The 20960-nt window shown below is 50.7% G+C and overlaps 3 protein-coding genes across 3 annotated transcripts; all 3 read left to right on the top strand.

Moving 5' to 3' along the window:
- Positions 1–375: 375 nt before the first annotated feature.
- LOC146757683 (uncharacterized) lies at positions 376–1386 on the top strand. Its single transcript, XM_085520599.1, has one exon. The coding sequence runs from the start codon at positions 376–378 to the stop codon at positions 1384–1386; it is 1011 nt and encodes a 336-aa protein (XP_085376725.1).
- A 4342-nt stretch (positions 1387–5728) lies between these two features.
- On the top strand, positions 5729–9063 carry LOC146757682 (uncharacterized). The gene is made up of 5 exons (XM_085520598.1): positions 5729–5967; positions 6228–6353; positions 6890–7051; positions 7159–7248; positions 7610–9063. Exons 1-5 carry the CDS (start codon positions 5896–5898, stop codon positions 8672–8674), a joined length of 1515 nt encoding a protein of 504 aa, XP_085376724.1. The 5' UTR covers positions 5729–5895; the 3' UTR covers positions 8675–9063.
- A 3953-nt stretch (positions 9064–13016) lies between these two features.
- On the top strand, positions 13017–16974 carry LOC146757681 (uncharacterized). Its single transcript, XM_085520597.1, has 3 exons — positions 13017–13641; positions 14178–14339; positions 14447–16974. The coding sequence occupies exon 3, from the start codon at positions 14952–14954 to the stop codon at positions 16155–16157; it is 1206 nt and encodes a 401-aa protein (XP_085376723.1). The 5' UTR covers positions 13017–13641; positions 14178–14339; positions 14447–14951; the 3' UTR covers positions 16158–16974.
- Positions 16975–20960: the final 3986 nt, after the last annotated feature.

Below are 20960 nucleotides of genomic sequence, written 5' to 3'. Positions count from 1 at the left end.
TGGCACTGAGGGCACGGGCTTTACTTGATGGATCTGAGGGAGATGGGGAAAGCAGAAAAGGTGAGGGACGGGCTGGTGGTCTAGGCATTGAGGCAAGGAAAGGACAGCTCAGCTCAGAGCTGAGCTAGCACAGCGTGCTGGTGTGAAGGCAGCCTGGAAAGTCGCTTGCTTACAAACAGAGCACTGTGGCAGCCGTTCTCTTCTGCCCTCATTGCAAGGCTGAAGCAGTGTGCTCTCCCTCTTCTGCGTAAAGCAACAGTACTTAGGGTGGGAAGCACTCTCTAAGACAAGACCAAGCATAAACCCTCTGTTCCCTTCCAGGATGAGCTTCTTCGGGAGATTTCCAATTTGAAGAAATCGATCCACAGACTACAGATGGCCAGGGACGAGTTCCGGCCGGGTTCTGTGGATTACAGTGTGGGTTCGAAAATCAGACCCACAAAGCTTCATAAACCAGCTGGCCCCTCTCCTTCATGCCATAATCTGTCTGGACAACGCAGAAGGAATGTGGCTTTGATGGAGCATGGCCTTCAAAGAGACTCATGGAGCACAGGGCGTGCAATGAAGCTGCCTGAGAAGTCACCCAAACCTGAGTTGGGCAGGGAAGGCTCCAAACTCCCTAGAAGCATCCCTTCAGTTTCTGCCTCAACCAGTAACTCCAGAGTCCCCAGAAGCATCCAGACTGCTTCTGATTTAACAACAAAGTCCGGAGTCCCCAGAAGCATCCGTACTGCTTCTGCATCAACAACAAACTCTGGAGTCACCAGAAGCATCCAGACTGCTTCTGCCTCACCAACAAAAAACTCCGGAGTCCCCAGAAGCACCCCTACTGCTTCGGTTTCAACAACAAAGTCTGGAGTCCCCAGAAGCATCCAGACTGCTTCTGTTTCAACAACAAAGTCCGGAGTCCCCAGAAGCATCCAGACTGCTTCTGTTTCAACAACAAAGTCCGGAGTCCCCAGAAGCATCCCTACTGCTTCTGCCCCAACAACTAACTCCAAACTCCCCAGAAGCATCCATACTGCTTCTGCCCCAACAACTATCTCAAGAGTCCCCAGAAGCATCCAGACAGCTTCTGCCTCAGCAACAAAACCACAGCTCCCTGGACATTGCAAATTCAGAGAGATGTCTAAAAAACAAGCAGGGAGTCTTCCAAAGGAGACTGGGACTCGGCTGAGAGAAGTAAAGGGGAAGGGGAAGGCACCGGATCCTCCTGTCTGCTCATATAAGAGGGATTCCGATGAGGACACAGAAAATGAATCCAGGATCCCCCAAAAAGTAGAGTATTTAATTGTTGATGATCTAATACCAACTAATACCTTGCAGGCAATTCCATCCCTGGCTTGGGAAGCTATAGAGATTGAAGTGAAGACAACCTGGAAGTAGAATTCATTTAAATCCAACACATTGCACCTAAGCCAAGTGCTGCTGAGTTATCTGAGTAGCAGCATTTGTCAACAGTTTCTGGCCTGGTTCGGCCCGGTTCCACGCCTAGCGGGGTGGGGGGACCTGCAGATCCAGGACCCAGGGAAGGGAAAAGGGAAAAAAAGGGAAAACAAGTAGAGAGATGGGCCAAAAACCAAACCAGTGGCAACAAATTAGTTCTAATTGGTTTAATTAATTTTAATTTCTTTAATTCGTTTTAATTTGTTTAATTAATTGACCAAAGATGATACCAAATTGCAAGATAACACACTACAGTACAATGTATCATAATTACTATCATGATTAGAATTAAAACCAATAAAAAAAATAAAATTAGAAAGTGTGTCTGAAAACTGAAGTCCTTATTCTAAAGCCGAGGTCAGAGCTGGGATCAAAAAGGAAAGGGGAGGTCAAGTGATTTACGAATGGCTTTTATCTTTTGCTCTGAACAGAAAGGGTGACAGAGCAGCAAGCAATCCTCTGGGGGATGTAGTTGTTCTCTGCTGGGGGTACATGCAGTGTTACAGGCTTGGGACAGAATGGCTGGATGACTGTGAAGAGGAAAGGGACCTGGGGCTGTTGGTCGATGCTCGGCTCAACATGAGCCCACAGTGTGCCCAGGTGGCCAAGAAGGCCAAGGGCATCCTGGCCTGTATAAGAAACAGTGTGGCCAGCAGGAGCAGAGAGGTGATCATCCCTCTGTACTCAGCTCTGGTGAAGCCGCATCTCAAGTACTGTGTTCAGTTTTGGGCTCCTCACTACAAGAAGGACACTGAGGATGAGGTCCTCTGTAAATAGATAGGAGGAGATTCACATTCAGAAAACTTGGTCCTCATATGGGACTTCAACCACCCTGATATCTGTGGGAGGGACAACACAGCATCGCACCAGAAATCAAAGAGGTTTCTGGAATGTGCTTATGATAACTTCCTCTTCCAAGCAGTATGGGAACCTCAAAGATCAGGTTAGGAAAGCTAAAACTCAGGCAGAACTAAATCTAGCTGGGGACAGAAAGGGGAACAGGTATATCAGTGATTAAAAAGAAGGTAAGCGAGGATGTGGGCCCTCTCTGGAAGGCAACTAGAGGCCTGCTCATGAGGAATACAGAGAGAGCTGAGGTGCTCAATGACTTCTTTGCTTCAGGCCTCACTGGCAAGTGCTCTAGGCACAGAGCCCAAACTGCAGAAAGCAACAGTAAAACTTGGAGAAGGTGGATCTGTAAGTGCTGTAAGTGAAGATGAGGTTCTAGACCATCGAAAGAATCTGAAGCTGCACAAGTCCAAGGGATCCATCCGCAGCTTCTGAGGGAACTGGTGGATGAACTTGCCAAGCTGCTGTGCATCGTATTTGAAAGGTCATGGCAGTCTGGTGAAGTTCCCACTGATCAGAAAAGGGGAAACATAACCCCCCTATTCCAGAACGGGAAAAAAGAAGATCCAGGGAACTACAGGCCAGTCAGTCTCACCTCTGTGCTTGGTAAGATCGCGGGGTAGATCCAACTGAAGGCCCTACTGCACCACACGGAAAAATAAAGACAAGGTGATTGGTGGTAATCAAAATGGTTTCACCATGGGCAAGTCAGACGTGACAAACTTGGTGGCCCATGTCAACTTCATGAAGTTCAACAAGGACAAGTGCCCTGAGTTGGGGAAATCTCAAGCACAGATAAAGGTTGGGTGGAGAATGGCTTGAGAGCAGCACCGAGGAGAAGGATTTGGGGGTCTCAGATGATTCAGCACGAGGTGGCAGTGTACGCTTGTAGCCTGAAAGGCCAAGTATATCCCAGGTTTCATCAAGAGAAGCGTGACCAGCGGGTCGAGGAGGTGATTCTGCCCCTCCGCGCTGCTCTTGTAAGACCCCACATGGAGTACTGTGTCCAGTTCTGGGGACCCCAACACAAGGACACTGAGCTGTTGGAGCAGGTCCAGATGAGGGAAATGGAGATGATCAGAGGGCTGGAGCACCTCCTCTAGAAGGACAGGCTGAGAGAGCTGGGGCTCTTCAGCCTGGAGAAGAGAAGGCTCCAGGGGGACCTTATAGCAACATCCCAGTATCTGAAGGGAGTCCATAGGAAAGCTGGGGAGGGACATTTTATAAATGCATGTAGTGACAGGATGAAGGAAAATGGTTTTAAACTGGAAGAGGGGAGATTTAGAATACATACCAGGAAGAACTTTACTGTGAGGGTGGTGAAACACTGGAACAGGTTTCCCAGTGAGGCTGTGGATGCCTCACAGAATCACAGAATTGCAGGGGTTGGAAGGGACCTCTAGAGATCATCGAGTCCAACCCTCCTGCCAAAGCAGGCTCCCTACACCACGTCGCACAGCTCGGCGTCCAGTCGGATCTTGAATATCTCCACAGAAGGAGACTCCACCACCTCCCTGGGCAGCCTGTTCCAGTGCTACGTCACCCTCACCGTAAAGAAGTTCTTGAGCACATTCCTGCGGAACATCCTATGCTGAAGTTTCATCCTATTACCCCTAGTCCTGTCCCACGCATTACTGAAAAGAGACCAGCCTCGCCACTATGGCACCCACACCTCAGGTATTTATAAACCTGGATCAAATCCCCACTCAGCCTTCTTTTCTCAAGGCTAAACAGACCCAGTTCGCTTAGTCTCTCATCATAGGGGAAATGCTCCAGGCCCTTCACCATCTTTGTGGCCCTCCGCTGGACTCTTTCCAAGAGATCCCTGTCTTTTTTGTACTGGGGAGCCCAGAACTGGACACAGGATTCCAGAGGAGGCCTCACCGGGGCAGAGCAGAGCGGGAGGATCACCTCCCTCGACCTGCTGGCCACGCTCTTTTTAATACACCCCAGGATGCCATTGGCCTTTTTGGCTACAAGGGCACACTGCTGGCTCATGGTCAATCTGTCGTCCACCAGGACGCCCAGGTCCCACTCAGCAGAGCTCCTGTCCAGCAGCTCTTCCCCCAGCCTGTACCGGTGCATGCAATTATTTCTCCCTAGGTGCAAGACTCTACACTTGCTTTTGTTAAACCTCATCCGGTTTCTTACTGCCCAGCTCTCCACCCTGTCCAGGTCCCTCTGAATGGCAGCACAGCCTTCAGGCGTGTAAGCCAGTCCTCCCAACTTTGTGTCATCACAAACTTGCTGAGGGTGGTCACTATCCCCTCATCAAGGTCGCTGATGAAGATGTTGAACAAGACCGGACCCAGCACAGACCCCTGGGGGACGCCGCTAGTTACAGGCCTCCAGCCAGATTCCGCACCACCAACGACAACCCTCTGCACTCGGCCAGTCAGCCAATTCTCGACCCACTTCACCTTCCGCTCATCTATCCCATACTTCCTCAGCTTTGTTATAACAACGTCATGGGGGACAGTATCAAAAGCCTTACAGAAATCAAGGTAGACTACATCTACCGCTCTCCCCCCGTCCACCCAGCTAGTGACATCTTCATAAAAGGCCACCGGGTTGGTCGAGAACAACCTCCCCTTGGTGAACCCATGCTGAGTACTCCTGATAACCTCCTTTTCTCCCAGTTGTCTGGAGATGGCATCCAGCACAAGCTGTTCCATCACCTTCCCTGGGACAGAGATGAGGCTGATTGGCCTATAATTACCCGGGTCTTCCTTCTTGCCCTTTTTGAAGACAGGAGTGACACTGGCCGTCCTCCAGACTTCAGGCACCTCCCCAGTTCTCCAAAACCTCTGATAGATTACAGAGAGCGGCTCAGCAACGACCTCCAGAAGCTCTCTCAGCACCTGTGGATGCACCCCATCAGGTCCCAAGGATTTATGGACCTTAATATTTCCTAGGCACTCACGGACCACCTCTTCCCTGACTAAAGGGAAATCTCCCATTCCCCACACTCTCTCATTAACCTCCAGGGCCTGGGATTCCCGAGGGAAAGCCCTTTCACTAAAGACAGAAGCAAAAAAGGCGTTCACTATTTCCACCTTCTCAGCATCCCTCCTCTCCCTGGAAGCACTCGAGGCCAGGCTGGATGCGTTGTGAGCAACCTGGTCTACAGCGAGGTGTCCCTGTCTATAGCAGGTTGGAACGGGGTGATCTTAAGGGTCCCTTCCAACACAAACCATTCTAAGATTCTAGGACAGAAAAACAGGCCAGCTCTCCCACATTGTTTCAGTGTCATTTACTTATAAAACAAGCTCTGGGACAACCCGAGAAGGTATTTGTTCCACGTGCAGCATCACCTGTGATAGAAACCAAGGAAGCCTACAGCAGGCCTCAGGACTCAGCAAGCCTTTTTGGCTCAAAGCAGGGCCAGCTGGAGCAGCTTACCACGAGTGCACCCAGAAGGGCCTCCATGCAGCTGCAGGCTTGCCGCGTGTCATTGCACGTCATTGTGATGCAACAGTGGGTGAGCGTGACATAAAGCTGCAGGCTGGAACTCCGGCTGGGGTGGCCTCAGTTCGCTGCTGCTGGAGCGAGAGGTGGTAGCGGAAGGTTGCAGCTCTCAGAGAGTTCCTACCAGGAGCCATGGAGCGCTGTGGCAGTGCTGGATTCCGAAATCCAGATGAATTTCTGAGCAGAGCGGGGAAGAGCGGAAAGGTGAGCGCTGCTACATCAAGAGAGGGCTGAGTGCAGCAGCCTGGGGTATGCAGGGCTGCTCTGGGGCTGTAGATGCTCTCCAGAGGCTGAGGGACACTTCTCCTCATGCTGGTGCTGGAGAAGGCTTGCAGGGAATCGCACCTCTCTGCACATCCCAGCATCGGGTACAGAAGTGGGGAGGGAGCTGCCAAAGGGAGCGGAGGTGGGCTGGAGAGGGGAATGGAGTGTCTGAGTGTCCAAGCATGTCTTTGTCTTTCTAGCTCCGACCCGGAGGACAGGAAGTTGGAGCAGGATGTAGCTGGCTGCTGGACCTTCCACTCGGGGTTAAAATCCCTGTGCAGCCCGGCACCAAGCTCCTCTTCGCCAGGAGAAAGCTGGGGGAAAAGGTGAGAGGAGGAGGGAAGCGTCAAAAAGGGCTCTTGTTTCCTGGGGTTGCCGCCATGCCAAGGAGGCCTTGTGGCCACCGGCTCTACTGTGGGACCTATGGCCCTTTGCCCCAACTGCATACGGGAATGAGGGGATGCTTCTGGCTCCACAGCAGGGAGACAACCAAGGGCTGGTCAATAGCAGTGCCCACCAGTCAGGAGAGGGTCTGAAAACTGGGATTTTCACACCGGATGAGCTTATCAGCAGCAGTTCCCTCACCTTATCTGGCACCAGGCAAGCAGGCAGCTGCTGGCCATGTGTTGGGATGCTGGGGCCAGGCACTCATCTGGCACAGCTAGAAATGTGGAGACCAGGCCGTTCCTGGAGGAGGGCGCAACCCTCTGCTCTCCCTCTTGGAGGACTTAGGAAAACCCAGACATGACTGTTTGGGAAAGAGGCAAGAGGCCAGCCTGTGGGTGTGAGCAGCTTGGAAGTGTCTCTGTCTCTTTGCTGCTCTCTCCTTCCCCATTCACACTCTACAACACATCTCTTCCAGCTCCACCAGCCTTCTCCTCAGTTTGACCTGAGAGATCCGTACAGTCGCAATCTGTGCACAGAGTACAACAGCCTGCATGACCCGCATCTGCGGGAGTTCCACAACCGCAAAAACAACCTGCGGAACCTGAAGAAACGGGGCTTGGTCACCGAGGATGGCGACGTAAGTTTGGCTGTTGGGCTGACCAACACGGGTCTCCTCAGGAGGGCTTTCCAGTCCGCCAGGCAGGGGCCTGACACTACAGCCATCTGTCATTGTCTCTTCTGTAGGTTGTCTGCACTCTGAAGGAGTTCAACGAGTACAGGCAGTACCTGACCAGGCTGAAGCTGGAGAAAAAGCAAGCAAAGAGGCGAGAAGAGGTAGGCAAAGCCCAGTATTGGTAGGCACGTGTCAGCAGCATGGCACTGAGGGCACGGGCTTTACTTGATGGATCTGAGGGAGATGGGGAAAGCAGAAAAGGTGAGGGACGGGCTGGTGGTCTAGGCATTGAGGCAAGGAAAGGACAGCTCAGCTCAGAGCTGAGCTAGCACAGCGTGCTGGTGTGAAGGCAGCCTGGAAAGTCGCTTGCTTACAAACAGAGCACTGTGGCAGCCGTTCTCTTCTGCCCTCATTGCAAGGCTGAAGCAGTGTGCTCTCCCTCTTCTGCGTAAAGCAACAGTACTTAGGGTGGGAAGCACTCTCTAAGACAAGACCAAGCATAAACCCTCTGTTCCCTTCCAGGATGAGCTTCTTCGGGAGATTTCCAATTTGAAGAAATCGATCCACAGACTACAGATGGCCAGGGACGAGTTCCGGCCGGGTTCTGTGGATTACAGTGTGGGTTCGAAAATCAGACCCACAAAGCTTCATAAACCAGCTGGCCCCTCTCCTTCATGCCATAATCTGTCTGGACAACGCAGAAGGAATGTGGCTTTGATGGAGCATGGCCTTCAAAGAGACTCATGGAGCACAGGGCGTGCAATGAAGCTGCCTGAGAAGTCACCCAAACCTGAGTTGGGCAGGGAAGGCTCCAAACTCCCTAGAAGCATCCCTTCAGTTTCTGCCTCAACCAGTAACTCCAGAGTCCCCAGAAGCATCCAGACTGCTTCTGATTTAACAACAAAGTCCGGAGTCCCCAGAAGCATCCGTACTGCTTCTGCATCAACAACAAACTCTGGAGTCACCAGAAGCATCCAGACTGCTTCTGCCTCACCAACAAAAAACTCCGGAGTCCCCAGAAGCACCCCTACTGCTTCGGTTTCAACAACAAAGTCTGGAGTCCCCAGAAGCATCCAGACTGCTTCTGTTTCAACAACAAAGTCCGGAGTCCCCAGAAGCATCCAGACTGCTTCTGTTTCAACAACAAAGTCCGGAGTCCCCAGAAGCATCCCTACTGCTTCTGCCCCAACAACTAACTCCAAACTCCCCAGAAGCATCCATACTGCTTCTGCCCCAACAACTATCTCAAGAGTCCCCAGAAGCATCCAGACAGCTTCTGCCTCAGCAACAAAACCACAGCTCCCTGGACATTGCAAATTCAGAGAGATGTCTAAAAAACAAGCAGGGAGTCTTCCAAAGGAGACTGGGACTCGGCTGAGAGAAGTAAAGGGGAAGGGGAAGGCACCGGATCCTCCTGTCTGCTCATATAAGAGGGATTCCGATGAGGACACAGAAAATGAATCCAGGATCCCCCAAAAAGTAGAGTATTTAATTGTTGATGATCTAATACCAACTAATACCTTGCAGGCAATTCCATCCCTGGCTTGGGAAGCTATAGAGATTGAAGTGAAGACAACCTGGAAGTAGAATTCATTTAAATCCAACACATTGCACCTAAGCCAAGTGCTGCTGAGTTATCTGAGTAGCAGCATTTGTCAACAGTTTCTGGCCTGGTTCGGCCCGGTTCCACGCCTAGCGGGGTGGGGGGACCTGCAGATCCAGGACCCAGGGAAGGGAAAAGGGAAAAAAAGGGAAAACAAGTAGAGAGATGGGCCAAAAACCAAACCAGTGGCAACAAATTAGTTCTAATTGGTTTAATTAATTTTAATTTCTTTAATTCGTTTTAATTTGTTTAATTAATTGACCAAAGATGATACCAAATTGCAAGATAACACACTACAGTACAATGTATCATAATTACTATCATGATTAGAATTAAAACCAATAAAAAAAATAAAATTAGAAAGTGTGTCTGAAAACTGAAGTCCTTATTCTAAAGCCGAGGTCAGAGCTGGGATCAAAAAGGAAAGGGGAGGTCAAGTGATTTACGAATGGCTTTTATCTTTTGCTCTGAACAGAAAGGGTGACAGAGCAGCAAGCAATCCTCTGGGGGATGTAGTTGTTCTCTGCTGGGGGTACATGCAGTGTTACAGGCTTGGGACAGAATGGCTGGATGACTGTGAAGAGGAAAGGGACCTGGGGCTGTTGGTCGATGCTCGGCTCAACATGAGCCCACAGTGTGCCCAGGTGGCCAAGAAGGCCAAGGGCATCCTGGCCTGTATAAGAAACAGTGTGGCCAGCAGGAGCAGAGAGGTGATCATCCCTCTGTACTCAGCTCTGGTGAAGCCGCATCTCAAGTACTGTGTTCAGTTTTGGGCTCCTCACTACAAGAAGGACACTGAGGATGAGGTCCTCTGTAAATAGATAGGAGGAGATTCACATTCAGAAAACTTGGTCCTCATATGGGACTTCAACCACCCTGATATCTGTGGGAGGGACAACACAGCATCGCACCAGAAATCAAAGAGGTTTCTGGAATGTGCTTATGATAACTTCCTCTTCCAAGCAGTATGGGAACCTCAAAGATCAGGTTAGGAAAGCTAAAACTCAGGCAGAACTAAATCTAGCTGGGGACAGAAAGGGGAACAGGTATATCAGTGATTAAAAAGAAGGTAAGCGAGGATGTGGGCCCTCTCTGGAAGGCAACTAGAGGCCTGCTCATGAGGAATACAGAGAGAGCTGAGGTGCTCAATGACTTCTTTGCTTCAGGCCTCACTGGCAAGTGCTCTAGGCACAGAGCCCAAACTGCAGAAAGCAACAGTAAAACTTGGAGAAGGTGGATCTGTAAGTGCTGTAAGTGAAGATGAGGTTCTAGACCATCGAAAGAATCTGAAGCTGCACAAGTCCAAGGGATCCATCCGCAGCTTCTGAGGGAACTGGTGGATGAACTTGCCAAGCTGCTGTGCATCGTATTTGAAAGGTCATGGCAGTCTGGTGAAGTTCCCACTGATCAGAAAAGGGGAAACATAACCCCCCTATTCCAGAACGGGAAAAAAGAAGATCCAGGGAACTACAGGCCAGTCAGTCTCACCTCTGTGCTTGGTAAGATCGCGGGGTAGATCCAACTGAAGGCCCTACTGCACCACACGGAAAAATAAAGACAAGGTGATTGGTGGTAATCAAAATGGTTTCACCATGGGCAAGTCAGACGTGACAAACTTGGTGGCCCATGTCAACTTCATGAAGTTCAACAAGGACAAGTGCCCTGAGTTGGGGAAATCTCAAGCACAGATAAAGGTTGGGTGGAGAATGGCTTGAGAGCAGCACCGAGGAGAAGGATTTGGGGGTCTCAGATGATTCAGCACGAGGTGGCAGTGTACGCTTGTAGCCTGAAAGGCCAAGTATATCCCAGGTTTCATCAAGAGAAGCGTGACCAGCGGGTCGAGGAGGTGATTCTGCCCCTCCGCGCTGCTCTTGTAAGACCCCACATGGAGTACTGTGTCCAGTTCTGGGGACCCCAACACAAGGACACTGAGCTGTTGGAGCAGGTCCAGATGAGGGAAATGGAGATGATCAGAGGGCTGGAGCACCTCCTCTAGAAGGACAGGCTGAGAGAGCTGGGGCTCTTCAGCCTGGAGAAGAGAAGGCTCCAGGGGGACCTTATAGCAACATCCCAGTATCTGAAGGGAGTCCATAGGAAAGCTGGGGAGGGACATTTTATAAATGCATGTAGTGACAGGATGAAGGAAAATGGTTTTAAACTGGAAGAGGGGAGATTTAGAATACATACCAGGAAGAACTTTACTGTGAGGGTGGTGAAACACTGGAACAGGTTTCCCAGTGAGGCTGTGGATGCCTCACAGAATCACAGAATTGCAGGGGTTGGAAGGGACCTCTAGAGATCATCGAGTCCAACCCTCCTGCCAAAGCAGGCTCCCTACACCACGTCGCACAGCTCGGCGTCCAGTCGGATCTTGAATATCTCCACAGAAGGAGACTCCACCACCTCCCTGGGCAGCCTGTTCCAGTGCTACGTCACCCTCACCGTAAAGAAGTTCTTGAGCACATTCCTGCGGAACATCCTATGCTGAAGTTTCATCCTATTACCCCTAGTCCTGTCCCACGCATTACTGAAAAGAGACCAGCCTCGCCACTATGGCACCCACACCTCAGGTATTTATAAACCTGGATCAAATCCCCACTCAGCCTTCTTTTCTCAAGGCTAAACAGACCCAGTTCGCTTAGTCTCTCATCATAGGGGAAATGCTCCAGGCCCTTCACCATCTTTGTGGCCCTCCGCTGGACTCTTTCCAAGAGATCCCTGTCTTTTTTGTACTGGGGAGCCCAGAACTGGACACAGGATTCCAGAGGAGGCCTCACCGGGGCAGAGCAGAGCGGGAGGATCACCTCCCTCGACCTGCTGGCCACGCTCTTTTTAATACACCCCAGGATGCCATTGGCCTTTTTGGCTACAAGGGCACACTGCTGGCTCATGGTCAATCTGTCGTCCACCAGGACGCCCAGGTCCCACTCAGCAGAGCTCCTGTCCAGCAGCTCTTCCCCCAGCCTGTACCGGTGCATGCAATTATTTCTCCCTAGGTGCAAGACTCTACACTTGCTTTTGTTAAACCTCATCCGGTTTCTTACTGCCCAGCTCTCCACCCTGTCCAGGTCCCTCTGAATGGCAGCACAGCCTTCAGGCGTGTAAGCCAGTCCTCCCAACTTTGTGTCATCACAAACTTGCTGAGGGTGGTCACTATCCCCTCATCAAGGTCGCTGATGAAGATGTTGAACAAGACCGGACCCAGCACAGACCCCTGAGGGACGCCGCTAGTTACAGGCCTCCAGCCAGATTCCGCACCACCAACGACAACCCTCTGCACTCGGCCAGTCAGCCAATTCTCGACCCACTTCACCTTCCGCTCATCTATCCCATACTTCCTCAGCTTTGTTATAACAACGTCATGGGGGACAGTATCAAAAGCCTTACAGAAATCAAGGTAGACTACATCTACCGCTCTCCCCCCGTCCACCCAGCTAGTGACATCTTCATAAAAGGCCACCGGGTTGGTCGAGAACAACCTCCCCTTGGTAAACCCATGCTGAGTACTCCTGATAACCTCCTTTTCTCCCAGTTGTCTGGAGATGGCATCCAGCACAAGCTGTTCCATCACCTTCCCTGGGACAGAGATGAGGCTGATTGGCCTATAATTACCCGGGTCTTCCTTCTTGCCCTTTTTGAAGACAGGAGTGACACTGGCCGTCCTCCAGACTTCAGGCACCTCCCCAGTTCTCCAAGACCTCTGATAGATTACAGAGAGCGGCTCAGCAACGACCTCCAGAAGCTCTCTCAGCACCTGTGGATGCACCCCATCAGGTCCCAAGGATTTATGGACCTTAATATTTCCTAGGCACTCACGGACCACCTCTTCCCTGACTAAAGGGAAATCTCCCATTCCCCACACTCTCTCATTAACCTCCAGGGCCTGGGATTCCCGAGGGAGAGCCCTTTCACTAAAGACAGAAGCAAAAAAGGCGTTCACTATTTCCACCTTCTCAGCATCCCTCCTCTCCCTGGAAGCACTCGAGGCCAGGCTGGATGCGTTGTGAGCAACCTGGTCTACAGCGAGGTGTCCCTGTCTATAGCAGGTTGGAACGGGGTGATCTTAAGGGTCCCTTCCAACACAAACCATTCTAAGATTCTAGGACAGAAAAACAGGCCAGCTCTCCCACATTGTTTCAGTGTCATTTACTTATAAAACAAGCTCTGGGACAACCCGAGAAGGTATTTGTTCCACGTGCAGCATCACCTGTGATAGAAACCAAGGAAGCCTACAGCAGGCCTCAGGACTCAGCAAGCCTTTTTGGCTCAAAGCAGGGCCAGCTGGAGCAGCTTACCACGAGTGCACCCAGAAGGGCCTCCATGCAGCTGCAGGCTTGCCGCGTGTCATTGCACGTCATTGTGATGCAACAGTGGGTGAGCGTGACATAAAGCTGCAGGCTGGAACTCCGGCTGGGGTGGCCTCAGTTCGCTGCTGCTGGAGCGAGAGGTGGTAGCGGAAGGTTGCAGCTCTCAGAGAGTTCCTACCAGGAGCCATGGAGCGCTGTGGCAGTGCTGGATTCCGAAATCCAGATGAATTTCTGAGCAGAGCGGGGAAGAGCGGAAAGGTGAGCGCTGCTACATCAAGAGAGGGCTGAGTGCAGCAGCCTGGGGTATGCAGGGCTGCTCTGGGGCTGTAGATGCTCTCCAGAGGCTGAGGGACACTTCTCCTCATGCTGGTGCTGGAGAAGGCTTGCAGGGAATCGCACCTCTCTGCACATCCCAGCATCGGGTACAGAAGTGGGGAGGGAGCTGCCAAAGGGAGCGGAGGTGGGCTGGAGAGGGGAATGGAGTGTCTGAGTGTCCAAGCATGTCTTTGTCTTTCTAGCTCTGACCCGGAGGACAGGAAGTTGGAGCAGGATGTAGCTGGCTGCTGGACCTTCCACTCGGGGTTAAAATCCCTGTGCAGCCCGGCACCAAGCTCCTCTTCGCCAGGAGAAAGCTGGGGGAAAAGGTGAGAGGAGGAGGGAAGCGTCAAAAAGGGCTCTTGTTTCCTGGGGTTGCCGCCATGCCAAGGAGGCCTTGTGGCCACCGGCTCTACTGTGGGACCTATGGCCCTTTGCCCCAACTGCATACGGGAATGAGGGGATGCTTCTGGCTCCACAGCAGGGAGACCACCAAGGGCTGGTCAATAGCAGTGCCCACCAGTCAGGAGAGGGTCTGAAAACTGGGATTTTCACACCGGATGAGCTTATCAGCAGCAGTTCCCTCACCTTATCTGGCACCAGGCAAGCAGGCAGCTGCTGGCCATGTGTTGGGATGCTGGGGCCAGGCACTCATCTGGCACAGCTAGAAATGTGGAGACCAGGCCGTTCCTGGAGGAGGGCGCAACCCTCTGCTCTCCCTCTTGGAGGACTTAGGAAAACCCAGACATGACTGTTTGGGAAAGAGGCAAGAGGCCAGCCTGTGGGTGTGAGCAGCTTGGAAGTGTCTCTGTCTCTTTGCTGCTCTCTCCTTCCCCATTCACACTCTACAACACATCTCTTCCAGCTCCACCAGCCTTCTCCTCAGTTTGACCTGAGAGATCCGTACAGTCGCAATCTGTGCACAGAGTACAACAGCCTGCATGACCCGCATCTGCGGGAGTTCCACAACCGCAAAAACAACCTGCGGAACCTGAAGAAACGGGGCTTGGTCACCGAGGATGGCGACGTAAGTTTGGCTGTTGGGCTGACCAACACGGGTCTCCTCAGGAGGGCTTTCCAGTCCGCCAGGCAGGGGCCTGACACTACAGCCATCTGTCATTGTCTCTTCTGTAGGTTGTCTGCACTCTGAAGGAGTTCAACGAGTACAGGCAGTACCTGACCAGGCTGAAGCTGGAGAAAAAGCAAGCAAAGAGGCGAGAAGAGGTAGGCAAAGCCCAGTATTGGTAGGCACGTGTCAGCAGCATGGCACTGAGGGCACGGGCTTTACTTGATGGATCTGAGGGAGATGGGGAAAGCAGAAAAGGTGAGGGACGGGCTGGTGGTCTAGGCATTGAGGCAAGGAAAGGACAGCTCAGCTCAGAGCTGAGCTAGCACAGCGTGCTGGTGTGAAGGCAGCCTGGAAAGTCGCTTGCTTACAAACAGAGCACTGTGGCAGCCGTTCTCTTCTGCCCTCATTGCAAGGCTGAAGCAGTGTGCTCTCCCTCTTCTGCGTAAAGCAACAGTACTTAGGGTGGGAAGCACTCTCTAAGACAAGACCAAGCATAAACCCTCTGTTCCCTTCCAGGATGAGCTTCTTCGGGAGATTTCCAATTTGAAGAAATCGATCCACAGACTACAGATGGCCAGGGACGAGTTCCGGCCGGGTTCTGTGGATTACAGTGTGGGTTCGAAAATCAGACCCACAAAGCTTCATAAACCAGCTGGCCCCTCTCCTTCATGCCATAATCTGTCTGGACAACGCAGAAGGAATGTGGCTTTGATGGAGCATGGCCTTCAAAGAGACTCATGGAGCACAGGGCGTGCAATGAAGCTGCCTGAGAAGTCACCCAAACCTGAGTTGGGCAGGGAAGGCTCCAAACTCCCTAGAAGCATCCCTTCAGTTTCTGCCTCAACCAGTAACTCCAGAGTCCCCAGAAGCATCCAGACTGCTTCTGATTTAACAACAAAGTCCGGAGTCCCCAGAAGCATCCGTACTGCTTCTGCATCAACAACAAACTCTGGAGTCACCAGAAGCATCCAGACTGCTTCTGCCTCACCAACAAAAAACTCCGGAGTCCCCAGAAGCACCCCTACTGCTTCGGTTTCAACAACAAAGTCCGGAGTACCCAGAAGCATCCCTACTGCTTCTGCCCCAACAACAAAGTCTGGAGTCCCCAGAAGCATCCAGACTGCTTCTGTTTCAACAACAAAGTCCGGAGTCCCCAGAAGCATCCCTACTGCTTCTGCCTCACCAACAAAAAACTCCGGAGTCCCCAGAAGCATCCCTACTGCTTCTGCCCCAACAACTAACTCAAGAGTCCCCAGAAGCATCCCTACTGCTTCTGCCCCAACAACAAAGTCCGGAGTCCCCAGAAGCATCCATACTGCTTCTGTTTCAACAACAAAGTCCGGAGTCCCCAGAAGCATCCCTACTGCTTCTGCCCCAACAACTAACTCCAAACTCCCCAGAAGCATCCATACTGCTTCTGCCCCAACAACTATCTCAAGAGTCCCCAGAAGCATCCAGACAGCTTCTGCCTCAGCAACAAAACCACAGCTCCCTGGACATTGCAAATTCAGAGAGATGTCTAAAAAACAAGCAGGGAGTCTTCCAAAGGAGACTGGGACTCGGCTGAGAGAAGTAAAGGGGAAGGGGAAGGCACCGGATCCTCCTGTCTGCTCATATAAGAGGGATTCCGATGAGGACACAGAAAATGAATCCAGGATCCCCCAAAAAGTAGAGTATTTAATTGTTGATGATCTAATACCAACTAATACCTTGCAGGCAATTCCATCCCTGGCTTGGGAAGCTATAGAGATTGAAGTGAAGACAACCTGGAAGTAGAATTCATTTAAATCCAACACATTGCACCTAAGCCAAGCGCTGCTGAGTTATCTGAGTAGCAGCATTTGTCAACAGTTTCTGGCCTGGTTCGGCCCGGTTCCACGCCTAGCGGGGTGGGGGGACCTGCAGATCCAGGACCCAGGGAAGGGAAAAGGGAAAAAAAGGGAAAACAAGTAGAGAGATGGGCCAAAAACCAAACCAGTGGCAACAAATTAGTTCTAATTGGTTTAATTAATTTTAATTTCTTTAATTCGTTTTAATTTGTTTAATTAATTGACCAAAGATGATACCAAATTGCAAGATAACACACTACAGTACAATGTATCATAATTACTATCATGATTAGAATTAAAACCAATAAAAAAAATAAAATTAGAAAGTGTGTCTGAAAACTGAAGTCCTTATTCTAAAGCCGAGGTCAGAGCTGGGATCAAAAAGGAAAGGGGAGGTCAAGTGATTTACGAATGGCTTTTATCTTTTGCTCTGAACAGAAAGGGTGACAGAGCAGCAAGCAATCCTCTGGGGGATGTAGTTGTTCTCTGCTGGGGGTACATGCAGTGTTACAGGCTTGGGACAGAATGGCTGGATGACTGTGAAGAGGAAAGGGACCTGGGGCTGTTGGTCGATGCTCGGCTCAACATGAGCCCACAGTGTGCCCAGGTGGCCAAGAAGGCCAAGGGCATCCTGGCCTGTATAAGAAACAGTGTGGCCAGCAGGAGCAGAGAGGTGATCATCCCTCTGTACTCAGCTCTGGTGAAGCCGCATCTCAAGTACTGTGTTCAGTTTTGGGCTCCTCACTACAAGAAGGACACTGAGGATGAGGTCCTCTGTAAATAGATAGGAGGAGATTCACATTCAGAAAACTTGGTCCTCATATGGGACTTCAACCACCCTGATATCTGTGGGAGGGACAACACAGCATTGCACCAGAAATCAAAGAGGTTTCTGGAATGTGCTGATGATAACTTCCTCTTCCAAGCAGTATGGGAACCTCAAAGATCAGGTTAGGAAAGCTAAAACTCAGGCAGAACTAAATCTAGCTGGGGACAGAAAGGGGAACAGGTATATCAGTGATTAAAAAGAAGGTAAGCGAGGATGTGGGCCCTCTCTGGAAGGCAACTAGAGGCCTGCTCATGAGGAATACAGAGAGAGCTGAGGTGCTCAATGACTTCTTTGCTTCAGGCCTCACTGGCAAGTGCTCTAGGCACAGAGCCCAAACTGCAGAAAGCAACAGTAAAACTTGGAGAAGGTGGATCTGTAAGTGCTGTAAGTGAAGATCAGGTTCTAGACCATCGAAAGAATCTGAAGCTGCACAAGTCCAAGGGATCCATCTGCAGCTTCTGAGGGAACTGGTGGATGAACTTGCCAAGCTGCTGTGCATCGTATTTGAAAGGTCATGGCAGTCTGGTGAAGTTCCCACTGATCAGAAAAGGGGAAATATAACCCCCCTATTCCAGAACGGGAAAAAAGAAGATCCAGGGAACTACAGGCCAGTCAGTCTCACCTCTGTGCTTGGTAAGATCGTGGGGTAGATCCAACTGAAGGCCCTACTGCACCACACGGAAAAATAAAGACAAGGTGATTGGTGGTAATCAAAATGGTGCAGAGAGGTGATCATCCCTCTGTACTCAGCTCTGGTGAGGCCGCATCTCAAGTACTGTGTTTAGTTTTGGGCCCCTCATTGCAAGAAGGACATTGAGGCCCTGGAGCTTGTGGGGGGTCTGGAGTACAAGTCTTATGAGGAGCGGCTCAGGGAGCTTCGATTGTTTAGCCTGGAGAAGAGGAGGCTCAGGGGAGACCTCACTGCACTCTACAACTTCCTGAAGGGAGGCTGTGATGAGGAATGGTTCAGCCTTTTCTCCCAGGCAACAAACAGCAACCGAGGAAATGGCCACAAGTTGTATCAGATGAGGTTTAGACTGGACATAAGAAGGAACTTTTTCTCTCAGAGAGTGGTCAGGCGCTGGAATGGCTGCCAAGGAAGGTGGTGGAGTCGCCATCCCTGGCAGTGTTCAAGAAGCATCTGGATAGGGAGCTAGGAGATATGGGTTGGGGTTTTTCTGTAGGTATGGTAAAGGGAGGACGGTTGGACTAGATGATCTTGTAGGTCCTTTCCAACATTGTGATTCTATGATTAAGGGTATCCTCTCCTGCTCTGCCCTTGTGAGGCCCCACCTGCATTACTGCGTCCAGGCCTGAGGCCTGCACTACAAGGAGTGCCACTCATGTTCAGCGTTCTTGTCCAGACCTGTAGTATCCAGTTGCTTTGTGCTGGTCTTAGACTGGTTAGAGGTTTTCTAGAGCTCCATTTTCCCACTTTAAGCTAACTGAAAATCTATTGCTCTGCTGCTTGTTGCAGGGAAGGACAGCCCCTGAATGATTCATGGCCACTGCTATGGCACTAATTTCATATTAGTCTGTTAATATGCCTTCCACACCTATAAAGGGCTTTAAATGTGATGTATGTTAATAATTCTGGTACCAAATTACAAATTTATAACCACACTCTCCCTGCCTGAACACAGAGCTGCCCCGTTCCTCTCAACACATCCCATAGCTGCTAGGAAACCCTGGATAGTATTGCTGTGGGCTGCTCCAGACATAGTCATGTTGAGGATCTGAGTGTTGGTGTGCTTACTTAGTTGTGCAGGCAAAATAATATTAGAACTTGCTCTGTTTCTTTGCAATTTCCAGTGCTTCCAGCTTTGGCAGGGCTGTAGAAACACAGCTGCAGGTGGTTTCCTGAGCTCCTGCCCATGTGGGAAGCCTGAATAATGGTGCCTAAAGAAAGAAAATCCAAAGGTTCCTAGGTGTTATGTGTCTTTGCAGTGGTTAAGGTTTGCAGTGAGCTCTGGGCAGCAAATTCACTGTGGTACTGACCTGAATGGGAGGAGGTCCTGCTTTCCTCATGGTACGTAGTGCTTTCCATATCATGATATCATATCATGGATATCATGGCCAGAGAGCTGTGCCAAAGAAAGCAGGCAAGACATTCCTTCCTCGGCAGCCAGCCTTCGTGGTTTGGATAGCAACACGCTCTTCAGAAACCAGCTTGCCATTTGTTCCCTATAACCAATGCCAGGGGATGAAGGAGGCCAGTGACAAACACATTATATAAACTTCTGCAAATGCTATCAGGCTTTTATTATTATCTCCTGGCTAGGTTGTTGTTCTGCTCCCTTGATGATTTCTTCCATTCCAATTCTATCAGAGCTGTGCCTGTCAGCCTGCTGCATTAATACATGTGCTTTTGCCTCCTTGCCCCTTATTAGCTACAGGAGAAAGCAGGTTTGGAGGTTTCACATCAGAGAAGCATATAACTCCTCCACATCACAGTATCCCAGGGGGACAAGGCTCTGCTGGCCGACCCAAGTCTACAGGATGTATATGGTTATAACAGAAGCAACCTGCTGAGCCCTTCATTATGCCTCTGCACAAAGGCCAGGGGCTGTTTTCTATGTTGCTAAACACACATCAGCATGAAACAAAAGCAGCCTGGGTAGATGAGAGGTGGGGGAGTGGGGAGCTCTGCTCTGCTGGAAACACCAGCAAGAAGGGAAGGCTCACACTGTCAGTAATTAATTGCTCGTGTGAGGTGCCCCTTTAGTTTTGGAGCATCTCAGATGACTTAGTGGTTGACATCTAGGCACTGAATCAGTTCACAATCCATTTTACTCTGGCATTCAGCATCCACGCAGGAGTAATTGAGTAATTCCAGGTAAGATAACTGGGACACTGACAAATTTTAGCCCTGCTCTCTAGCTGGCCTGACATCCAGTCACTTCTTATTGAGCTTCTGCTTACTTATTTAGAAGCAGAGTTAAGGACACTCGTGAATTTTCTCCCAGTGAGGGTATTTAAGGGAGCCCTCAGTGACAGCATTCGTTGGCTGATTTCTTTATGTCCTTAGGCCAACATGCCTTATGTTCAATGAGTGGTACCAACATAGCTGCTAGGGCCTGTATGACTCTCCTGGAGAGGGATTACTTAATTGCTTCCTAGCACTTAAGTTGTTAGAAGTTTGCTTCTGCTCTGACATGAGAAGTTTAGAGCTTGCTCTCCCATACTTAAGAGGCACCAAAGGAGACAGACAAAACCTGCAGCCTCTCTCCAACCCTGCCTGTAACCTGGCAGATGCACCCCCTGTGTTTTACAACTCACCAGCCTGAGACTGCTGTAGTGTTTTAAGCTGAACAGCTGAAAATGCAGCCAAAATCCTAAATTCTTCAGGGGACTGGGAAACAGGCCAGGCAAAAACCACTCATCAGAGCTGCCTGCATGGAGGCGGTGGCTGATATCCATGGGGTGTTGGTCCCCACTGGTCTCATGCCCAGCAGTGCAAGTGCTTGTTTGTTCAGTCAGCCCAGTCCTGCCTGCCCAGTGTGTGAGCTCCAGGGTCTTGGCTGTGCCATGGAAACGGAAATTTGTATTCACATCCAGCCATCAGCGTGTGATGTGATGTAGTGACAGGCATAAAGTTCCTCAATAGAGTTGTTACATGATTAATAACAACAGGAGCAGCTTAATGGATAAAGACATCCCCTCTACCTGGTATCCATCCTGGGACTTACTGCTGTAGAGCTTGAATGAACTGCATGAGGATGTTATTGCTAATCAGCGTGCACGAGTGCAGCCTGATACCAAAGGCTGCTGCTAAACAGCTTGTTCCATGCCACGTGCTAGAGATGCTCCCTTCCCATGAGCTGGAGCAGCTGTCAGTGCTGCCCAAGTGTGGTTTGCTTCCCTTGGTTTTCTTCACCGTGATGGGAAAGTGCTGTCCATCTCAGCAATCACTGTTCCTCC

Source organism: Coturnix japonica, chromosome 19 (genome assembly GCF_054131305.1).
Source record: "Coturnix japonica strain WE chromosome 19, WE-NBRP24, whole genome shotgun sequence".
NCBI classification, from domain to species: Eukaryota; Metazoa; Chordata; class Aves; order Galliformes; family Phasianidae; genus Coturnix; species Coturnix japonica.
This window is presented reverse-complemented; position numbering and strand designations above follow the sequence as displayed.